At 38.0% G+C, this 23,372-nt stretch overlaps 1 protein-coding gene across 2 annotated transcripts; it reads left to right on the top strand.

The window, feature by feature from the left end:
* The first annotated feature begins 263 nt into the window (after window positions 1-263).
* Window positions 264-22,131, top strand: LOC149001936 (nonsense-mediated mRNA decay factor SMG7-like). 2 transcript variants are annotated; one of them, XM_089136230.1, is made up of 8 exons: window positions 264-539; window positions 9,854-9,956; window positions 15,421-16,026; window positions 16,164-16,286; window positions 17,086-17,315; window positions 17,450-19,380; window positions 19,898-20,045; window positions 20,231-22,131. In XM_089136230.1, exons 2-6 carry the CDS (start codon window positions 9,885-9,887, stop codon window positions 19,353-19,355), a joined length of 2,937 nt encoding a protein of 978 aa, XP_088992356.1. In that variant the 5' UTR covers window positions 264-539; window positions 9,854-9,884; the 3' UTR covers window positions 19,356-19,380; window positions 19,898-20,045; window positions 20,231-22,131. The 2 variants fall into 2 exon arrangements, with proteins under 2 accessions (XP_088992356.1, XP_088992357.1); XM_089136231.1 differs by lacking the exon at window positions 20,231-22,131 and adding an exon at window positions 20,143-20,224.
* The last annotated feature ends 1,241 nt before the right edge of the window (window positions 22,132-23,372 follow it).

Genomic DNA, 23,372 nt, shown 5'->3' with positions numbered 1-23,372 from the left:
AATTTATTCATATGTATTAAAAGTAAAATTACATTTTTGAATATTATTTAATTATATATATTACGTGAATGAGTAAGGAGTTTTTAGGTAAGAAAATGTAGCCATCTCTAATTGATTTGTACTTAGTATAGTATGATAGGATAGAGTTAAAGTTAAAGTTAAAGGAGGCAGAGAAATTTAATTTAAGAAAATCTTCTTTCGGGCGCACCTCAACCGTATTCTGAATTCTGATAGGAGTAGGAAATCCCTTGACGAGAGTCGAACCTACGACCCCTTTAGCAAGAGCCGGTCTCCAAAATCCTGCGTTGGCTAAAAAAAAGGAAAATAATAGATAAGTCAGGGTCGTTTCGTCTCGTCTCCGCCAGGACCGAACGCGAGAAATTCTGGTTGTTTAATGGGCAAAACACCCTGAAACCCCTAGATTCCTTCCCCAAATTCAATCTCTCCTTTGGGGATTTTGGGTCTTGGAGGAACTAAGAAAGGGTTTTCGGTCGACCTTTGCAGAAGGGTTTTTGGTCTTCGTTGGTTCTGATTCAAAAGTGAGTTTTCTTGTCCAAGCTCTCTTACATGTTGTCTAATGCGAATTTCAAATCTAGAGCCTGCAGAAGATCCGATCTTGTGTTTGTTGCGTTTTTAGATTTTGGTTTGGATAATAAATTTGTCGATTTTTTATTTTCTCCTTCTTTTCATTCTATGTTTTAGGAACTTTGGGGAAAACAAGATCGTTGGAAAGGAAGGGGAATAACATTAATTAAAACAGAAAAAGAGAACGTCGAAATATTGAAATATAATTTTTTTAATTCCAACCAGTTATCGTGGCTTTTGCATTCTGCTGCAATTATCCATAAAAATTTGTTGTTGAGGTGGTTTTTGGTCGGTTTTTTTTTCTGATTGGTTTCTTCTGCTGGGCCTGAGATGGATTTTTGTTGTTTTACCAGGGTAGTCTTTCTGATAGGCTTTGATTGTTCATAGTTATTCGATTCTTTGATCAAACAATTCCACCATAAAGGAAAAATATGTACAAATTCCCATCATCATCCAGACATCTCTGGATGTATCCTATCCAAATTATGTTCTCTAGGGAAGCCTTCCTGCCTCTTTAGATTGTGGGAAATCATTGTACAATTTTGATGCATATAAATAACCTAGTCGATACTCTTATTTTTGATAGAGTTTTAATTAATAGAAAAATAGGATCTATGTAGCCGACCGGAACAATAATTTATTGAGTTTACAGTGTTATCAATGATAATTTTTACTTTTTCGATCTCCCATCTGGACTTCTCTTGTTGGATATTGAATATTAGTAGAGTAAAAGATGCGTCTGGGGGTTCCGTCTAATGTAGCTAGTTTAGAGTTATTTTGCAGTCTATGACACATCTAGTACTGTTAAATATGTCTCAAGGAAAACAGTAAAAGGAAGATTTGGTCACTTTTGTATTCCAACCCTGCAGGTGGGTGAACAGAGAAACTGCTTAAAAAGTCCAGTCTGGTATTTCAAAGGAGTTAGCCATGTAGTATATTTAAATCTTGCCAGAATAATCCTTTTGAATTGGGAAGGTAGCAGTGGGAGCCATTATTTGAATCATCACAGATAATGACAAAATTGTAGGATTTTTCCTTTCCTTTATGAGTTTTCAGGGATGAACAAAAATTCCCCTTTGGGTAGTTTATTAGAAGCTGAGTCGAGCTTACTCATAATCTATGTTCTGTCTTTCTTGCTAATCTAAGATTAATCAAGAGATACTTACAATTGGTTCCACAAAATAGAAGATTACATTCATTGAAGAAGTAAATCTGAGTGGTTTTTTATTTATTGTGGAAAAGTTCTCTTAGTGCTGTTTTTCTTCTTTTGTAACTTAGAAGGTAGTCCATAACATGGTTGTCAAGGTGGCAAGGTGACCAAAGCAATTGGGGCTTCACCTAGGCGATTTGGCAACAAATCAGTGCCTAGGCAGCAATAAGGCGACTAAAGCATTTGGGTCAAAATTTTTCAATACAACTACTTTTAAACTGATAAATTTCTATTATAAGCTAAAAATAAAATAAAAATTCAAGAATCACATTTATCCAAAAAAGAAGAAGAAACATTCAAGAATCATAATTATTAAAGATTATCCAAAAATGAACACAAACATAAGTTTATCTCATTAAGCATATCATAACATATGACTATGAACTATATAAAATTATAAGTATGAAAATGATAGTAGTAATTTTATATTTTTACTTACGTCTATGATAGTGTGATGCCAAATAAGTGCCTTAGACATCTAATGATTCTTTTGATTCCCAATACCGAAATGACTAATTGTTAAATTTGTATGTCTTTGTGGAATAAAATTTGATGTGAAAAAAAAAATCAAGAAAAAAATATTATTATGTATAAAATGTCAAACAAGCCACTTTGGTGTCTGGGCGGCAATAAGGAGCACAAGGCAACAAACCGGAAGCAATTAGGCAAAAAAAAAGTTGAAAATTTGCATGTCAACAAAACGGTGGCAACTAAGGCGGGTTTTTCAGCTGCTTTACATCCTAGGCGCACTTTGAAAACCATGGTCCATAAACAATCAATTCCTGTTTTCTTTTGTTGCTGAAATACTAGAAGCAGATCGAGGATTTGAGAACCCTACTTGGATAGCTTGCATGCCCTCCCAGGTACTAACTCAAATTGTAATCGCAAGTTGCAAAACAGTTTATATTTTTGAAGTTTTATAAACAAAATTAGAATGGTAAATAACTGAATAGAGTAATGGATTGGCAGTATCATATTAAAGAGGTTAAGTGAGTGGGATGCACATATTGGAATGTACATACTAGTGAATAGGGTAAACTTGGAGGAGGAGAACAATAAGGACAACAATGATTGATAGGAATGGTGGAGGGCACATCTGGAATAAATATCTAGAAGGAACTAGAAACACAACCATTTGGTTGTCTTCAACCTTTGGTCCAACAAAGTCATACTTAATAAAATAAACTTTTGTTCAATTTTAAATTTAGTCTTTTAATTATTTTAGTATTCCTATGTAAAAGGGAGTTAGACTTGGGTTTGAGTTTTGTTTTGAGTTTCGTATTATGATAGGCCACCAATATTTAGGGGCGCAAACAAGAGGGGTAGAACATAAGGAGTTTTAGGGAATCAATTCCAATAATGGGAAGTAGTTCGGTAGAATTATGTGGGCGCTATATTGTGGGGAAGAGAGTGACTGAAGGGGGGAATCAATTAGTGTTTTGTTTGGGGCCAAGTTTGCTTGCGGAAAGGGGAAGACCCTTGGGGCATTTTAAGAGTGTATTCAGGTCCAGGGAGTCTTGTAATAGAGTTTAGTTACTGAGTTTAATGGGTTAGTTATTTACACTTCATCTTCAGATCTTTTTAATACAATTAGAATGCTCTATGTGTGTGGGTGTTTTTTTGAGTGAATCCATTTACGGCTCGATTCAAGTGTCAGAACATATTTCAACTAGGATTTGTGTTCCTTCTTTTAAATAGCTTGTGTTAGGATGCAATTTGAGATCGAATAGCTTGAATAGACTAAGTGTTAGTTGATTGTGAGATTTCCTTCCCCTGTCTCTACTTCCCACTTCTTCCTCCTCCTAATCACTAATGTGAAACCTGATTTTAGGGTTAAGGTTTCTAAGATGAATTCCCTAAAATTTAGGGTTCGCCCGGAATCCTCCAGCAGAGTAATTGTCAAATCTAGTTGGTAAGGATGATATTGTTTAATAAAGATGGGGATCTAAATGTAAAGGTTATGGGTAGGTGTGGGTTTGGCAAAATTATATGGGATGCGATAATTTGGGGAAAAGGAAAAAAGTTAGGGATTGATCAATATGGGGCTGGATCTTTTCCTTTCTTTCTTCTTCTTCTTCCTCCCCCCCCCCTGCTTTTCCTTTTCTGTTTTTCTGTGCCGCAAAGAAGAAGGGGCACGGAGAGAGTGTCCAAGGGAGTAAGGAGGGGAAGGAGGGTATCATGGGGGAGGGGAGGTGGTTGTACGGGGAAGGGGTGGGGGTTGTCATGGGCTCCTAGGGAGGCTGCTGCCTAGGTGCGGCAGCTAAGAGGAGGGACTGTTAGCGTTTTGCATAACAGGGGAGGGGTAGGAGTGACCATAGGGGCGAGGGAGAGGGGCTGGGATGTCAAAGGGGGTTGGGGGAGGTTGCGGTGAAGTCATGGCAGCAAGGGGAAGAGGAAAACTAGGGTGCACAGGGATGGGGAGGGAGAGGCAGGGGCTTGTGATGGGAGGGGCAGGGGTGGGGTGCTGTACTTGTTTAAGGCTGCTGTGTCTGTCAATAACTGCTGGAAATTGTTGAAGAAGAGTACTAGACAGAGTTGCTGATCTTGAAGAAGAGAACTTGACTCAAAAATTCGTTATGGCCTCCTCAAACAGGAACCATGGTCCTCAACTTCAGTATTCTTATTCAATTAATCAGACTTGAGGAATACAAAGAAAGAATTGGCTATTTATAGCCTACTAAAAGACCTTAACTCTTAAGTGGGATTTCTTTATATATTAGGATCCTACCACATAAATTTGACCTTTGAATACTAAAAGACCTTAACTCTTAAGTGTGATTTCTTTATAGATTAGGATCCTACCACATTAATTTGACCTTTGAAATAAATAATAAAAGATCTAATGGACTCTAATTGACACATGCTGAAATAAAGTCCTAATTAACTACAACTCTAATTGACACACGCTAAATTCTATTTAATTAAAAACTCTAATATACATGTGCTGGATTTAAAAGGAACGAAAGACTAAAGGATTATTATTTAACTCAAACGGTACTTCCTAACTGTCTGAAACTCTTCAGAAAATAAAAGAGAAAATTTTGAAAATAAAACCCAGCAACTAAAATATGGCTAAAGTGACCAAAGTACCCCTCCTAGAGGGTTTGGCTGGCCCTAGATGGGCCCACTTCAGGGTGTGTTCAAGGTCAGGTCAATCCTGTTCACACGAATCACCCTCCTATGAAAGCCCATCATAGCAAAGCCAATTCCGAAACTGCATCAGTGGGGGAGGGGTTTGGGATGGGGTCCTCTACGTATGAATGAATTTGGATGGGTGGTTATCAAGTTATGTGTTTTCTTGATTTTTCAGGTTGAAATTTAGGGTTTCTAATCAAGAATTGATGGATCTACTGTTAGACAGTTCAAACTAATCTTCTTCTTCTTTTTTTTTTTGGGGGTAGGAGTAGGGCTGATGTGTGAAATTTGAGATGAATATGATGAAGGGTTAGGGAGTTACCTGCTTATTTGCTTTTAGAGGGAAGAAGGGATTGAACCAGGTCGGGGATCAAAAACAGAAAGTAATTTGCCAGGAGAGGAATGTGGTATAGAAGTGAGAGTAGCAAAAAGAGAAGCAGCAAGGCTAATACTAATCAGTAATTAGATCAATAAATCACTTAAAAGAGTAGCAGCAAAAGATGCAGTAGTAATCAATTAACCAGACGGAGAGAGAGAGAGAGAGATCAACTTTAATTTCCTTTGCTTGATTTCATGAAACCTTTGATAATTCCATTCCTGATGAGAAGAATCTATAATAATTGAAGGTTCCTAATTAAGCTCTAAAATCATAATTGAAATAAAATGCGATTATAGAAGTATTTAAAGATAATAATTAAAGGTTCCTAATTAGAGATTATTGCTATCAAGCTTGTAATGGAGAAAGAGATTGTAAATATTATTTGTGCATGTGCATCTTAAGGAGGATTGGATGAAAGTCTGAAGTAAGAATTTTGGGAAAATATGGATGGATTAATGCAAGGAATTCGTCAAGGAGAAAAAGATTATCATAGGGGGTGATCTAAATGGACATATTGAAAAAGATGAAAGAAGCTATAAGAGTATACATTAGAGGTTATGGTTTTGGAGAGAGGAATGAGGAAGGGATTTCAATTTTAGATTTTGTTGTTGCTTTTGATCTATCTAAATACTTTAAAAAGAGATGATTATTTGATTTCCTTCAAAAGTGGGCACTATAGAAGCCAAATAAATTTCTTCCTAATTAAAAGGACTGATAAATTGTTGTGCAAGGATTGCAAAGTGATACTAGGGAAAAGCTTCATTGTATAACATAGACTTGTGGTCTTGGATATGTGTCTAACTTGGAAAACTCATGAAAAATGCAAGGTTAACTATCCTAGGATAAGATGGTGAAACTTTAAAGGAGAGTGCTTGAAATTCTTCGCTAATGAAATGTTAAACAAGGAAAGTGAGATTTTGATGACACTATTGCGATGTGGAATGAGATGGCTATGTGTATCAAGAAGGTGGCTAAAGATGTCCTAGGTGAATCAAAAGGAAAAATTCATTCTTATAAAGAGACTTTATGGTGGAATAGTGAGGTTTAAGCTACCATTATGAATAAGAAAGCTAGTTTTAATTCATGGCAAAGGACTAAGGAAATTGAGGATCTTTAAAGGTATAGGTTGGCTAGAAATGAAGCTAAGAAAATTGTAGGAAAAGTAAGGGAGAAGAAGTGTGAAGAGGTATATAATAAGTTGGGCACTAAGGAGGAGGAAAGATCTATTTATGGGATAGCTAAAATAAGGGATAGGAAGAGTAGAGATCTTGAGTATGTTAGATGTGTTAAAAGTGGAGATGATAAAGTATTAGTATGAGATGAGGACTTTAAAAAGAGATGGAAAATCTATTTCTCTAGTTTGTTAAACAAGCACACTTCAAGTATCTGTGATTGGATGATTACACCATCCACCAAGGCACCAATTCTCGAACATATATACAGAGCATTTCAATGTTCGAAGTAAAAGAAGCACTAAAGAGAATGAAATTAGGCAAAACACAAGGTCCTGATGAAATCTTAATAGAAGTATGGAAGAACTTAGGAACCCACGAGCTAGCTTGGTTGACTAAGTTGTTTAATAGGATTATGAACACGGGGAAAATGCCAGATGAATGGAGGAGAAGCATCATGGTTCCAATATACAAAAATAAAGTAGATATTCAAAGCTGTAATAACTATAGAGGTATTAAACTGATGAACCATATTCTGAAATTATGGGAGAGAGTAATTGAAATCTGTTTGAGACACTTAACCTCAATTATGGAGAACTGATTTGGGTTTATGCCAGGAAGATCTACGACAGATACTATTTACCTAATTAGAAGATTTATGGAAATGTATAGCGTAGAAAGACCTTTATATGATATTTATTGACCTAGAAAAACCTTATGATAGAGTTCCTATAACGTTAATTTGGCAATTGCTAGAGAAAAGAAGGGTTGCAAATAAATACATGGACATGATTAAGGATATGTGTGATGGTTCAGTGACAAGTGTAAGAAGAGTGGGGGGAGAAAGTAATAAATTCTCAATTACAGTTGGGTTACATCAAGAATCAACTTTAAGCCCATATTTATTTGCACTTATAATTGATGAATTTACCAAAGTCATTCAAGATGAGGTTCCTTAGTGTATGCTTTTTGCTGATGATATTGTGTTGATAGATGAGACTTAAATAGGGATTAATACAAAGTTAAAATCATGGAGAGCAACTTTGCAATCAAGAGGCTTTAAACTAAGCATGGTAAAATATTCGAGGGAAACTCAAGTTCGACCGGGTGAAAATGGGAAACTTAGGTGGAAACTTGGGAAATTTCGAGAAAATTGAGGACTTTTCCGTACAAGTTTCAACATCAAGTTTCAATAGGTTTTAGAGAGTATTTTGGGGTGGGATCCTGTATTTAAGCTAATTAAAGTATAAAGAATACATTTGTTGTATTTTGCTAAAAAATCAATGTAGATATGTCATTCAATGTACATCAATGTAGAGTTGTCCAAAAAGTACATTATAAACTTAACTACTTAAGCACATAACATTCAATATATAATTTCTAATTTCAAAATAGTTGACAATAAAAGGAAAATACAACTTAGTGTTAAGAGGAGTGCCAAGAGTGGATTCATCCTGTGAGCTGAGTAGTATTATGCTTGTAACATCCTCTCCTCCAACCAACGAACATAGACATCCCATGACATTTTATGCCTATGGTTGTCAAGTTAATCGACAACTGTAACTTTATGAGTCTGGTCATCAATATGCTTAAGATAACCAACTTGAGGGAATACACACTTTGGATAGGGAAGTCCTGATGGAGGGGGTATTTGGGGAAACATAAAATAAACAAAAAAATAAAAAATTTGGGAAAACTACAAAAATTTACAGGAAAAAAGTCCCAAGTTTCCATGAAATTTCCCAAGTTTCCACGAAATTTCCTATGTTTCCATGAAATTTCCTAAGTTTCCATGAAATTTCCCAAGTTTCCCACGAAATTTCTCAAGTTTCCCATGAAATTTGGGAATTTTTTTCTCATGAACCAGCTGGTCCAACTGGGATGAGCCAAATTTCGACAAGTTTCGACGAAATTTCGACAGTTTCGATCGAAACTGAGGATTTTTTTCGGTCCCCATGAGTTTCGTTTCGCCTTTTCCAAAATAGGAAATTTTAGTGGAAATTTTGTAAGTTTCGATGGAATTTTGTTTTATGAAACTAAGTAGAACGAAGACAAAATATCTAGTTTGTAACTTTAGTCATGATCGGGCAGACAATGAGGTGGTGAAACTTGATGATAAGGAGATTCCTCAGAGTGATTGTTTTAGTTATTTTGGTTTAATCATAAATAAAAGAGGTGATATAGAGGATGATGTTTTCCAAAGAGCCAAATAAGGTGGATGAAGTAGAGAGCTGCGTCCGAGGTCTCGTGTGATCAATGCATTCCATTAAAGCTTAAAAGAAAATTCTGTAGGACTGTCTTTTGACCAACTATGATATACGGTGCAAAGTGTTAGGCTGTTAAAAGGAATCATATAGATAAAATCAGTGTAGCAGAAATGAGGATGCCAAAATGGATGAGTTGCAAAACTAGGAAGGATATGAAAAGGAATGATCATATTAGAGTTGGTTTGAGAGTTGCTTCCTTAAGTGATAAGCTATGACGTCACGACCGCGTTCAACGGAGACTATATATGCCTTTGTACGTAGAAGTGATATAGTCCAAATTAAAGGAACTAGAAGAGCTAGGGGTAGACCAAAGATAACCTTAGGAGAAGTGGTGAGAAAGGATATGCACAACTTAGGCCTTGTATCTAGCATGACCTCAAATAGAATTGATTGGAGGGTAAGAATCCATATAGCTGACCCCATTTAGTTGGGATAAGGCTTATTGTTGTTGTTGTTATAATTAAAGGTTCCTAATTAAGCTCTAAAATTGAAATTAACCTTAAAGTCCAATGGGACTTAATGACTGAAGTAAAATCTTAACTAAACATTGCCACCATTTATTTTTTTAACTAAAATAGGAATCCCCATGATAACTTCAACTATTAAAAAAACCATACTAAGTTAATTAGGTATACTTAGAGCGGTACAAGCATCCAAGGAATTGCATATGTATCAGTCCTTTATAATGAGGTTGCCAAGCTATATGATATTATGTGGGTGGTGCTTTTTTGTTAACATATTGGTTAACTACCATGATTTGCTACTCGAAACACATTGCATGTCATTAGTAGTTCTCTTGTAATTCTTGGTGCAAATTCTCATATATCTCGTATGCATGTTATCATTAGAAGTCGTCTCCCCCAATAAGATTACATAAACTTTATTATCTTACAGTGGCAAAGAAGGATGGCCTTCTTAGTTTTAAGATGCAATTGGAAAATATTTGCTTAATTGTTGGATGAATTGAATATTCTTGGCTCAATGTTGTCACCTATGTGTTTGCAAAGCTTTGCTCCTTTACCCTCTCGAATGCTTTTTTGATGAACACATACTTCTGTATAGATCCAATCATATTTGCTAGCATTGAAGTTTTTTTTTTTGGAAGGTAGAAAGTCCATTGGGTGTATGTTTGATGGATGATGACTGTTCGAATGGATAATTTGGCTGCTCCTTCATCACGAGAGCTTGTCCAACGTCTTCACAAGAAGGTATATTATTGCTTTTGTGGCCTATGTCATATATATATTTTTTAATTATTGTTTTACAAGATATTGCGTTAATTATCATACCATATTACTCTATTATAAAAGCACGAACTAGAGAAGGATGGCTACATTTTCTTTCCTAAAATACCCTGAATCTCATTATCCAATTGGATGGGATTAATATGTCTATAATTGTTATTGCCTTATTAATAGTAATTAGACCTAGCCCATGTTGACAAGGTCCTAGCAACTAAGTAAAGAGTTGAGCACCCACTCCTCCAGGGATTCTTTATAGTACAAGAAGAGCATTACTGCCCTCGGATATCAAGTCCATACCAGCACCAATCCCAAGCGAGACTGACCCTCCTTGGGGTCTCAAATTTTTTGGAGAAGATACTACAAAGATCCTTAGGGCTATAGCTACAGTAATGATAAAAGTGCTGATAAAGCAGGGCCCCAAAGGCTTGGATATTGACTTCATCGTTCCTTCTAGGGCTCCTGACACACAAGCCACTAGGAATGAAGATTTCATTGCCACTGATCCTATATTCCCAAGGTTTGTTAGGGAAAGGTGCAAGTAGTGACACAATTACTACTTCCTTCACACTGCAAGATGAGAGGAGGGTTTACATGCAAGCCTTCTGGAGGGTTTATCCTGAGTTCCATGACAATCACATTCATCAGGAGATGATTGTTTTCAAGAAGGGGAGAACTGATATAACCTCGGTTAGGCTCTTATAATTGAGCCAAAAAAGCCAGACCCAAAGAAGCTTCTAGAGCTGGCCGAAATACCCTGGGGTATTTTGGTCATTTTTCATCCCCTTTTAGGTCTCAATATGGGTCTTGACAAAATCCCCTCGATCTAAGGGTCATGGATCTACTTTTGTTTTTCTATTTGGGTTAGTCAATTTTGAATCATGAAGTGTCCAAGTCCTTAGAAGTTTGTTACATGGTTATTAAAGAGGCAAAGTGGTTAAAGCGATTGGGGATCCGTCTTAGCGATTAGGCGACTAAGCGGCGCTTAGGCGGCAATAAAGCGACCAAAGCGGTTTAGTAAATATTTTTAATATAACTACTTTTAAACTACTTTTTATAATAAACTAAAGTACTAAACAAACATTCAACAATCACATTCATAAAAATATAAATAAAATAACATTCAAGAATCTCAATTATGAAAAACTGTGTATATTGAGCAATATAGTGATTCATAAAATGGAGCACAGTTTCGTTATAAACTTATAATGTCATCGTTTTTTATATAAGGAATTCTCTGAATTTAATTTGTCTATTTGTTTGCCGCAATAAATTAATGGATTACATTTTTTATTATTCTGAACAATCCACCATCTAATCACTCGCAAGTTGCAAATCCGAAATGAATAACAATATTATTCATATATACTTTAGTGAAATTATTTTTAACATGAGTTCATGACTTTTTTATAAAATATACATGAATAATATTCGAATTGGAATCAAAATTGATGTATCAAATTTTCCCTTTTTTTAACCAATCAGTGCTGACATGATAAATTAATAGATCTCATTATTCCAATTTCCAAGTTATTGTTTATTAATGATTCATTGATTATCAATGTTGAATATGGCTCATGCTTAACTTTTTGTTGCCGACAAGTACTTTGGGCCTTGGAGTTCATTTGCAAATTGGGTGTCGATTTCAAAATGGCTCACATATTTAAATTTATATATGGCATTGTAGAATAAATGATGATTAAAAATAATAATAATATGCACAAATTAAAAAATGTAAAAAAAGCAGCTGCTTTAGCATCTAGGCGGCAATATGGCGCAAAAGGCGGCAAAGCGGTAGTGCCTAAGCAAAAAAGTGGCAAGAAATCAGACCGTTTGTTTGGCGGTTACATTTTAAGCGGTTAATAAACCGCTTTGCCGCCTAGGCGGACGCTTTAATAACCATGCTCACCCCTATGGCTCCCTAATTATTCCCTTTAGGCCCTACGGCCCTGCCCAGCCCCTTCCCCCACTTCCCCAAACACCAGCAGGTCTCCCTTCCCCTCCTTACCTACAGCTACCCTAGAGACCACCCCCCTGCGGCTTCCTTTTCCCAGCCCCTTAAGCCTCCCTTTTCACCCCATTTAGGTTGCCTCACCCTTTGGAACTGAAACTGCAAATTAATTTGAGAATTAGGCCTTGTTTTCTAAGTTTCTAAATTCTGCACTTCTTATAAGAAATTTTGCAGAATTTAAGCTTCCATAAACCGAGTTCCAAAATTCAGATCTGAACCACAACCTAGAACAGAGTTTTAGAGCCTCAAGAGTCCCCTAAAACCCTAAGCATCCTTCCCTGTTTTGCTGGAAATCATGGGCAACCCTAGGAATCTAGGGAATTTACCAAATTACCCCTAACCTAGATTCGGAGTTTCATCAGGTGTTGTGGTTGCTGCCTTGACTGTTCAGACCTTGTTTTAATGATTCTGGAACATAGGGGAGGTTGCAGGTTCCAGAAGTTTGAAAAATAAGTTGCAGAATTTAGAGGAAGAAGATGAAGTGCAGGAAAAGTTTCAGACCTAAGGAAACAAGGCTTAATTGAGGGATTAACAACAGGGTTAACGCCTAGGGGATGCTTGGATCCTAAGGGGAGAAGAATGGGAGGTTAGGGGCTGGGAATTTGTAAGTTGCAAGGGGAGGGGTTCTAGGGCTGCCGTGGGGAAGAAGGGGTGGGGAAGGCCTGCAGGTGCAAGGGGACGTGGGGAATGGGCTGGGAGGGTCGTAGAGATGGGGGGTATGGCATAAGGGGTGTTGCAGGAGGATTGGGGGCTGCTGTGTTGTGGCAGCAAGGGAGAGGCGATTACCAAGGTGTGCAGGACAGGGGAGGGGTGGGGAGTGGCTGGGGATGAAGGGGCAGGGTAAGGATGCTTGTGTGGGTAGGGAAGAAGAGGGGAATGGGGCTGGGGGTTTCACTTGTTAGGATCTTCTGTGGAGGACTAATGGCTGCTGTGTGGAGATTAGCTGCTGATTCTAGTTGAAGAACTCTTCAAAATCCATCGTGGCCCTCCCAAAGAGAGCCATGACGTCTCACAAATACTCTTAATTTTATTCAATCAAACTTTCCATTACAAAGAAACAATAGGCTTATTTATAGCCTATGACAAGAGTCTAACACTATGTGGGTTTCGTTTACAGAAAAAGATCCCACCACATAATTAAAGACATGTTGAAAATAAAAGACTAATTAACTTATGACTATCTAAGGGAGTTCACTTGAAAAGGAGCTTTTGAGGACACTCAATCACCTACTACTTAAAAGATAACTTCTAATTAAAAGTAAACTCTTAAGGGATAAGACCCTCCTAAAAGATAGGAACCCTCTTTTTACAAGAGTCGAGTCTTATCCATAACATAACCAATTCCAACACAACTCAAATTAAGGAGTAAAGGTCAATTTGAACTCTAGAAAAAAATTTTGAAATAATTCCAGTAATAAAAGAGGGGTTGATAATGCCCTAATACTAGGGGTTTCGCCAGCTTGGGGCTTCTTGATCTTGGGGGCCCCTTCTAGGGTTTTGGCCGGGGGCATGGTTGTCAAAGTGTTTGCCTTGGCGGCAAGGCGGTTTTTCAACCACCTTGTTTTGAACTGCTTAATTGATGCTCAATTTGCAAAGGAACTCCAAGGCCCAAAGTGACATGGAACCTATTTTTTGCTGTAGGGGCGCTGCCCCCACACCCCCGCCGGGGCCACTATGCTTGTCGGCAATAGAATGTGAAGCATGAGTCATACTCAACATCAAGAATCAATAATTGCCTAGGTAGACGCTTTGACAACCATGGTTTGATGAGATGAACTTATGTTTGTGTTCTTTTTTTGAATAATTTTTCATAATTATGATTTTTGAATGCTTTTTTTTTGGGATGAATGTGACTATCGAATATTTGTTTAGCTTATTATAGAAAGTAGTTATATTGAAAAGTAGTTTAAAAGTAGTTGTATCGAAAAATTTTTACCCAACCGCTTGGGTCGCCTTATTGCCGAGGCACCGCTTTGTCTCCTAATTGCCTAGGCGGAGCTCCAATCGCTTTGGTCTCCTTGCCGCCTTGACAACTGTGGCCGGGGGTTTTTGTGTTCACATCATCCCTACTGAAGAGTCCACCAAGAAAAAGGACGGCAAAAGCAACGCAGAATCCAGAATATAGTTTCTTTGCCATAGGTGGCCATGTCAAGAAACAAATCCTATAGATTGCGCCTTTTCCTCTTGAGCTAGAAAAAGGGGCTCTTCAATTGCCAAAGCTGTGGCATTCACATTACCTCATTTATTGAAGGGAATACCAGCACTGCATCGAGTCTCAACTGTGCTTTTATCTTATAATCCACATGTATTTTTACTAGTGAATACAAAATTTGTTCCTTCCAGTCAGTCAATCATGTGGTTTTTGTGCCACCTAAAGCCAGATATTGGATCACGAGGGTAGTCTGTAATCTGGCAGCTAATTACCAATAAATTCCATATCTTTCTTTAATTTTGGCTTGAATTGATGGAAGACCCTTTTTGTTGCATTGTTTCTTCCTGAGAATTGGGCAATAATCAGTTGGATTTGCCAGTTCATCAATTAATTTTATTTTGGGTGAATAAGTTCACTAATTATGAACCTAATGTTGTATGTTTTTGTCTGTATTTGACTGCTAGGGTTTTTAGTTGATCAGAAGTTAAAGCAAGTGAATATATTATGAATTGGGTTGATGTGGATTTGTCATCAAATTGTGCTTCAGTCATGAGAAATAAGTCTAGGGTTGGTTACACCCATATTGGGCCTTTTTTCCTTGGGCTTTCCTACGTGATAGGTTACTCCAAGCAAGGTTTAAAGTAGCCCACGATACTACACAATATAAATCAATATGTTTCCATGATGGATATCACGGATATGATACATATCGATGTCTCTCTTTTGTGTTGCACTAAAATACATTGGCCAGTACGATACAATACTTGATACGAGATGACACATCTTTTAAAATCACTTTACCGAAATGATACTCGATACTGATACTTTAAACCTTGCTAAGGATCTAAGTGGGGATTATTAGGTTGAATACGAAAGTAGCTTCTATATTTGGTTTGTTTTTCATGTTTTGGGTGTTTTAAATCTTACCAGTTCTGCAGATTCAGGCCACTGGTTCAATTTAAGTTATTGTGTGGCTTCTCTCCTTCTTCATTTTTTCACTCTTTAAGTTTCACAACTAATAAATGGCAAGTTATGACCAATTTCAACCAATTCAATTTCAGCAGTTTATTTGCTGACATTTTGGTTCTTGTTTGTATGTTTTGGTTCTTTTGTTGCCATTACATATTTCAGTTTTTTCTTATCCTTGTAGGCAGGGAGTCAGTGAGATTCCTTTCTATAAGAAGTAAATGGTCATAGCAATACATTCATTTTCTACGTTGAAAGTGATGAGTTTTGCAGTGTATTTGATTGAATTGTTTTTTCTGCAGAATATTGAGTTGGAGAATAAGCATCAGAAGTCAGGGCAGGCAAAAATCCCCTTAGATCCTAATGCATGGCAACGTATGCGTGAGAACTATGAAGCCATAATTCTTGAGGATCATGCTTTTTCCGAACAGCATGATATAGAGTATGCATTATGGCAGTTGCACTACAGGAGAATTGAGGAGCTGAGAGCACATCTCAGTGCTGCTCTAGCTCCTACAGGTTCAACTGCTACTCCAGGTGTGAAAGGTCCAGCCCGTCCTGATCGTGTTGCTAAAATTCGTTCTCAGTTTAAAACCTTCCTTTCAGAAGCAACTGGATTTTATCATGACCTAATATTGAAGATAAGAGCAAAATATGGACTGCATCTGGGTAATTTTTCTGACAATTCGGAGAACCAAACCATTATGGCAAAGGATGCGAAGAAGTCTGCTGAGATGAAGAAAGGCTTTCTGTCCTGTCATCGTTGTCTTATATATTTGGGTGACCTTGCACGTTACAAGGGGTTATGTGGGGAAGGTGAATCTAGAGCTCGTGATTATGCAGCTGCTTCAAGTTACTACATGCAAGCTGCCTCACTGTGGCCTTCAAGCGGCAACCCGCATCATCAGGTTTTCTTTCATTAGATTCCGTTGTCCTGATTTTAGCTTTAAGCAGATATCCTGTGGGCATATCAATTTCAATTTCTGACTCTTGGTTTCATTATGATTCTAATCTATTGGATGGGATGTATCCTTCTGGTTTTCAGCTTGCAATACTGGCTTCTTATTTTGGAGATGAGCTGGTGGCTATTTACCGGTACTTCAGGAGCCTGGCGGTAGATTGTCCTTTTACAACTGCAAGGGACAACTTGATTATTGCATTTGAAAAGGTATTACTTTGGGTATGAGGACTGGTGAAATAATATCTGTTTTGTATGCATTCTGGGTTATTGTCTTAACAGTCATGCCGGATTTGTTCATCTTTTCCTCTCATTTTTATTTTCTTTTTGAGCAAGTGTTTTGCTTAAATAATTGTTTATCTGTGGATAGTGATTTTTTTTTGGGTAGAATATCTGTAGACAATGGTGATATACTTATATGCATTGTCTTTATTATGATAATTGGTATTATGCATGAGATGAATTTGTCAGCTGAGATTAGGAGAACCTTCGATGTTTAATTGTGGTGGTTGAGATTGCAGGCTGCTTAACCTTGGCCATAGCTGATGTCAAACAACATTTAGGCGGAGTTAGTGCATGATTACCAGTCAGCCACCTGAGATCTCACCAAGCACTACTGCCAATTTCTCACAGTACATGATAAAAGCTTTATTCATAAGATTGTGGTAGGCCATGGTTTTTGTTTGGGGATGAGGGGATGGGAGACAGAAGGGCAGGGGCCTCTGGCCTTGGAGCACGTTAGAAGGATCAAATCAAATACTTATGTGGAATTGTTCAGTAAACCTAAGATAAAACAGTCCCTGCTAGCTAGCCCTTCCTCCTTTTCCTTTTTGCCGCATCATTGATTAGTCGAGTGAAAGGTCGAGCCATGTTACTGGCTTACTGCTTTGTGGATGTAATTCAATAGGGTTAGTTATGCGGTTGATTATTGCTGGTATTTTTGCTTCATTTGTCTATGGGTCCTATAAATTCTTCGAGGTAGTCTTCAATGTACATTTATATATTGCAGAACCGGCAGAGCTACTTACAGATACCTGTGGAGACACAGAGTTCTGGCAAGGTTGTTCCTGTGCTAGTGGCTGGAATAGGAAGAGGAAAAGGGGAAGCAAAAGTATTATCAAAAGATGCCAAACCTGAAGTCGCTTCTGAACAAGAGAGAACCAATAATATAAACGAAACTTTTAAAGCATTTTGTGTTCGATTTGCACGGTTAAATGGCATTCTTTTCACAAGGACCAGGTCTTTAATCTTAAACCCAAGAACTCTGCTTCTAATTACAAGTTAGAATGACGTGGCTTGTGAGCTAAAATATGTCTGCTTTTGCTTAAGTAACACCATCTTCTCTTTTCCTTTTCATTGCTCTATTTCTGCAGCTTGGAGACCTTTGGAGAAGTTTTCTCCTCACTCATAAGCGATCTGAAGGAACTTCTTACTTCAGGGCTGGAAGAGGAGCTAAATTTTGGTTCAGATGCTGTTGAAAATGGTGTTGTCATTGTTAGGCTTGTTGCGATTCTTATATTCACAGTACATAATGTAAATAGGGAAGTCGAAGGGCAATCCTATGCTGAGATATTGCAGCGTTCGCTTCTACTCCAAAATGCATTCACTGCTGCATTTGAGTTTATGGGACACATCCTACAGAGATGCATACAGTTACAGGATCCTTTGTCAAGTTATCTACTACCTGGTATATTGGTTTTTGTAGAGTGGTTAGCTTGTCAACCAGATATTGCAGTTGGCAAGGATGCTGAGGGAAAACAAGCTGCTGCTAGATCATTCTTTTGGAATCAGAGCACATCCTTTCTAAACAAGCTCATGTTGAACAGGTTAGTCTCTGTTGGTAACAACGAAGACCAGACCTGCTTTTTCAATATGAGCAGGTATGATGAGGGGGAAACTGACAACCGACTTGCATTATGGGAAGATTTTGAGTTAAGAGGGTTCTTGCCTATTCTTCCAGCACAGCAAATATTGGACTTCTCCAGAAAGCATTCCATCGGCAGTGAAAGTGGGGACAAGGAGAAAAAAGCTCGTGTACAAAGAATAATTGCTGCAGGAAGGGCCCTTGCAAATGTAGTACAGATTGTTCAACAGGGAATATATTTTGACGAGAAGCTAAAGAAATTTGCTATCATTGTCGAGCCTCAAATGTCTGATGGTCTCATGCTCTCTAGTTCAGATATAACCATGCCAAATGAAATGATAGCAGATACTCCTGAGGATGAAAAAAAGAGTTTGGGTATTGTGCAATCAAAATCACAGTATGTGGAAGTAGAGGAAGAGGATGAAGAGATTGTCTTTAAGCCATTGGTTGTTGAGAAACCTGCCAGCATGGTGTCTCCAAAGTGGCAGATTCTTGATTCTACCGAAAATGCTTCACTAGGTGAATGGAGTTCTTATATCAGTACTCGTTCAGCCCCTCTTAATAGTCTTTCCTTACAGAGCACTTCGGATAACAATTCTCAACAACCTGCTTCCTTTGCTAACATTGTCCCTCCACATTTGCAACCAATTAGCATAAGTGCTTCAAAGTGGCATGCTGAAGAACAAGATTCTCTTGCTAATGGGATTATGAGTCTCAGTTTCACCGGGAATGGATCATTTCCCAAACTTGACAGGCAGGGTCCATTTGATGTTGTACAGTCTCACATGCCTTCACTTGGCCTTCCGCATGTAAATATAACCGATGGAAATATTTTACCACGTCCAACCCAAGTCCCAGAGGCTGAGATACCATCAAAGTTTGATTCAATCATGGCTTCAGGAGCAACTGCTGATAGTCTAATGGTGAAGCTATCATTAGCCTTACCACCAAATTCAAAGAAGAACCCTGTGAGTAGACCAGTTAGGCATTTTGGGCCTCCTCCAGGTTTTAGTCCTCTTCCACCTAAGTATTTTGATCAACCCATGGGTGGTTCAGAGCTGAGGAATGAGAATTCACCAATGGATGATTATAGCTGGTTGGACGGGTATCGGTTGTCAACCTCGACCAATGGCATCCCACAGAAGTCTATGAATGACATGACAAATTTGACCCCACATCTTATGAGCAGCAGCTTGGCTGAGGCAATCAATTTTCCTTTTCCTGGAAAAGCTGCTAATATACAGTTGCAATTGGAAAATCAGAAAATCTTGCAGGATTACCAGCTTCAGGAGCAACTGAAACTGTACCAAGGACAGCAGCATAAGCAGCAGCTCCAGCAAGGGAATCAGCAATTTACTTCACAGTCGGAACAATACCAGGGACAGTCTCTGTGGGCTAATAATTTCTTTGTGTGAATTCCTCCATTTCAGAGCATACATGGTAAGATATTGCTTCTTCCTGCATTACGTGATTGTGTTTTCCCCCCTTTTACCAAGCTTGTTAGATTACTTATTGTTTATGCTGAGACCTGGAATTGGGCCTTGCCTTTCTCCACAATGTTCTAAAGTTTGGAATTGGATCAGTGGATTGGCTGATTCAGATTGAATCGGATGACGTTGGTTCTAATCACTGCTTCCTGAATCCTTAGTCTGGATCAGGTTGGCTATTCTTATTTTCTTTATAGATCGACTTGAATTTGACCCATTAATTGGTGGTTCCTGATTTGATTTTCACTATAAAATAACTTAGATTCCTGATCTTTGAATCTGTTCAGGCTGATTTTTTTGATCTGGTTCAGTTCCTGATTCCAAGTTTCGGAACCTTGTTCACCCTCCCGTCTTGTCCCTACATCCACCCCAACCCCAAATTTTGCATTCATAATTAGCTTCACCTAAAGTTTTATACTGCTATAACCTTGGCTGATTAGAGGGTTTTTTATTTTTTGGGGTTCTTGTAGTTGCCAAGAATATGTTTCGGTGGTTGCACTGCGGCCTGTTGCTACTGGATTCGGACTTCACCTTTCCTGCAGCTCTTTCAATGTTAACTAAATTTCTGATGGAGCATGGATGGTCTTGGAGTGCTGCAGACACTTGCTTCTGATACAGGTGAGTCACTCCAGTGCTAAATTACTGATGAACTAGCTTAAAATGTTAGGTTCATTTGGGTAAGTATTTTCCTAAATTGAATCAAAAGTATTTCCAGGTATAAAGCTATGCCATCAATTTTAGAGTGGGGAACAAAGTAGCTCCTTATGCACCTTGGACTGAGAATTCAATTATTTTGCTTTCAGCGTGTTCCATCCTTCCCAGACAAGACGAACCTGGTTGTGGAAGGGATAAAATGATTTGATAAGAGTAAGTAAACACCCAGTCGGTGGGTTGGAAATTCATAATGTTCGTCAACATCGTGGAAATGGGTTTGGCGCTATACATTTCAGGTAAGTGTGTGAAGTGAGGAGAATGTTACATGCTATCCTGCTATTGCTGTGGAACTGATCTTTATATTGGAGCAATGTCAGTTAGTCATTGTCATCATTACTATTAGCAGCAGCAATAATAGATGGCAGATATCAGGTTAAATAACCATATAGGGTTGGAGCTGCACTTTGGGAAGATCATCAAGTGGTTGATAGTTACTGGGGATGGGTCGGTTGGGTTATAAGGAAGTCCAATGTGGACTTCGAGTGATTAAGTAATGAACTAAATCATAGGCTACTGCTACTATTACTCCATTCTAGTTATGGTGTTGCCTTGCTGGATGAAGTACCATTTATGGTCTTGCAGCTAAAAGATCTAATGGTAGCCGATGTTGTGTTTTAGCCAAGTTTGATTTGGATTGAATTGGAACATATGTTAATGCCTTGCTTAAATTTTTAATGGTTTGGATTATTCAGAATGGCATCCTTTTTAATTGTTTGGTTTTCTTATGTAAGTTTATTCTATTCATATATTTTTGCTTAATTATCAGACTGTAAAACCCACAATAATTGATTTCACAGATATTGAGTTTGTTACCTTGTAAATCTTATACCCTCTTGAGAAGCTCTGGATCATTGGTGAAGAACTTCTGAGAGTGATATGGTGACAATGGGTTTAAGTCTAGAGAGGGTGATTCATAGAATCTGGGATCTTAAACATAACAATCCTGTCAAAATATTTTCACTTTGTGATAGAAATCTTTCACTTGTTTCTTCATACCTAAAGATATGGATAGCTACTCTTCATCGTCTCCATCTCTGTTCACTAGTATAAAATGCCTAGTAATATTATTTTTACTTCTAAAAGCCAGTTTTATCAAATGGTTATTGAAGTGCTTTTGCATCTAAAAAGCATTCAAAACTAGTTAAGTATTTTTTATAGCAGAAACACTTGATGGATTATCAAACGGGTCTTGAGTCTGAAAAATCATTCTCTGCATCTGGCTTTTGCAAGTTTGTGGAGTACTAATCTTGGTAGTTGTTCTTGGCAAAGAAATTTTTGGGTCAAGTGATGGCCTTCTGTTGCATTTTGTGACAATTTCTTTGTATAGGGGTGGAAGTCAGGTATCAGTTAGATGGGTTTGTTTCTAGGATTACTGGATGGGCATTGGCTTCTCACATTGGTTCTGTCTTCGGTTGAGAACAAAGTGGCAATGTCTTTAACCTGATGCTTGGCTTCTTCCAAGAATGCAAGCATATTGTTGTGCATGCATATCTACAAAGCCATTTAGAATTTTATTTTTTTTATTTTTTTTGAAATTCTTCTGAAGGTGCCATTATTAAGAGGACGAACAAAAACTTGATAACCATGATTCCAGAAATTCAAGGAGAAATCATTGTGGGTACGTCTAAACCAATATGCTTTGGGAAATTGTAATACAAGTTCTTTTCTTCAAAAGATTTGGGCACCTACATTACCTGGTCAATATCGGGGTTTTAGGTGGAGATTATACATCATAGATTGCCAAGATTAGGTCCTGTCCAATTACATTTACAAGGTTTAAAGTATCGGTCGGTTGATTTTAAGAGACGTATCATCCTATATCGAGTAATGAGTATTGTATCGCTCTGGCTAATGTATTTTAGTGTAATTCAATGGAGAGAGGTATCGAGATGTATTGTATCGAATGGGTCAAATATGGATACGTATCGACAAGTATCGTGGGATACTTTAAACCTTGCATTTAACCACTGAGCCAGACTTCCACTGACCATGGGTTATGGTCGATAAATTAAATGTCATTGGAAATATTCAAATACTCAGCCTAAAATTCCAATTATACACAGAATTTTTCTTGGTGACAGTAAAAATATTTTTCTGCAGTTTAAGGTTTAGGATCCTCTGGTTTTTACCGAAGTATTGCTTGTGTTGCTACAAAGCTTGTGTGGGATCGGTCTTTGTTGGGTGTGAGATTGGCTCATACCATCTGTTGAGGTATTTGAGTTATACCCAACTTAGGTTGAGGTACTCAAGTTATAACCCAACTTATGTTGAGGTATTTGAATCATATTCAACTTATGTTCTAATATAAGCCACGATCTAATGGTGTAATGGGCTTTTGTAGGAGAGTCCAATTACCAATAGAATTCAGTATTTATTCTATAAATACTAGCTGAATCCAGCGGTCTGGGTATTCCAATCTAGATATTTAGGGTGTAATGCTTAAGCAACCTAACCCTAACAATCTTAAAGAATTAAGAATTTTTTTGTGAATTTTAGTCGTGCCTACTTGGCGAAAGATTGCGTCTTTTGTTTTCTTGTTTGTTTCTTATAATACTACTGGCACTGCTTCTTTCCACGCTGCCGGCGTCGGTGATACCAATGTCATCTCCAAGGCCTTCCGCTTCCCAGGCAATTGGAGCAATTGGAGAATTGGAATTTCCGTTGCATCTACCACAAAGACCATCTCGATCTCTCTCTTCTGGTCATGCTCATCATGCCATGCATTGCTTATTTTATTGGAAACTCTTCTGTGTCATCAGCAACATGTGTAAGCAATTAGCTGTACCTGATCACAAGGAAACTTCAGAATTTGTTTTGTAAAATTTCTGAGTTCAGAAGATGAGGAAAACGGTGACACGGCTGCGGTGTCCTCCTTCCTGCTAGCACTGCCCCTTGGAGGAATCCGGGCAACGTGCTCTCCGACGGCTTACCACCACAAAAAAAAGGGGGGCCCAGGGTGGTGATGGGAGGGTTTTTCTTTTTTTTTTTTTAATATATTTTTCAGGTGGGGCTCACCACTTTTTGTGGTGGAAAAACCGTCCGGGAGCACAAACGCCGGGGGTGATGATCCGAATTCCCCTTAGAGAGCCAGCGTCGCAGTCATCGTCCTTCAATCTGGAGAAGGCAGTGTGCAGCCACGGGCTGTTCATGATGGCCCCTAACGTGTGGGACCGATCAACCACGACCCTCCAGTAGTCCAGCCTGTGAATGGGGCTTGATAGATAATTAAAA

This window comes from Hakea prostrata, chromosome 10, assembly GCF_041222555.1.
Source record: "Hakea prostrata isolate BN-2017 chromosome 10, UWA_Hpros_2, whole genome shotgun sequence".
Classification (NCBI taxonomy): Eukaryota; Viridiplantae; Streptophyta; class Magnoliopsida; order Proteales; family Proteaceae; genus Hakea; species Hakea prostrata.
The sequence above is the reverse complement of the archived record's forward strand: the minus strand, read 5'-3'. Positions and strand labels throughout refer to the sequence as shown.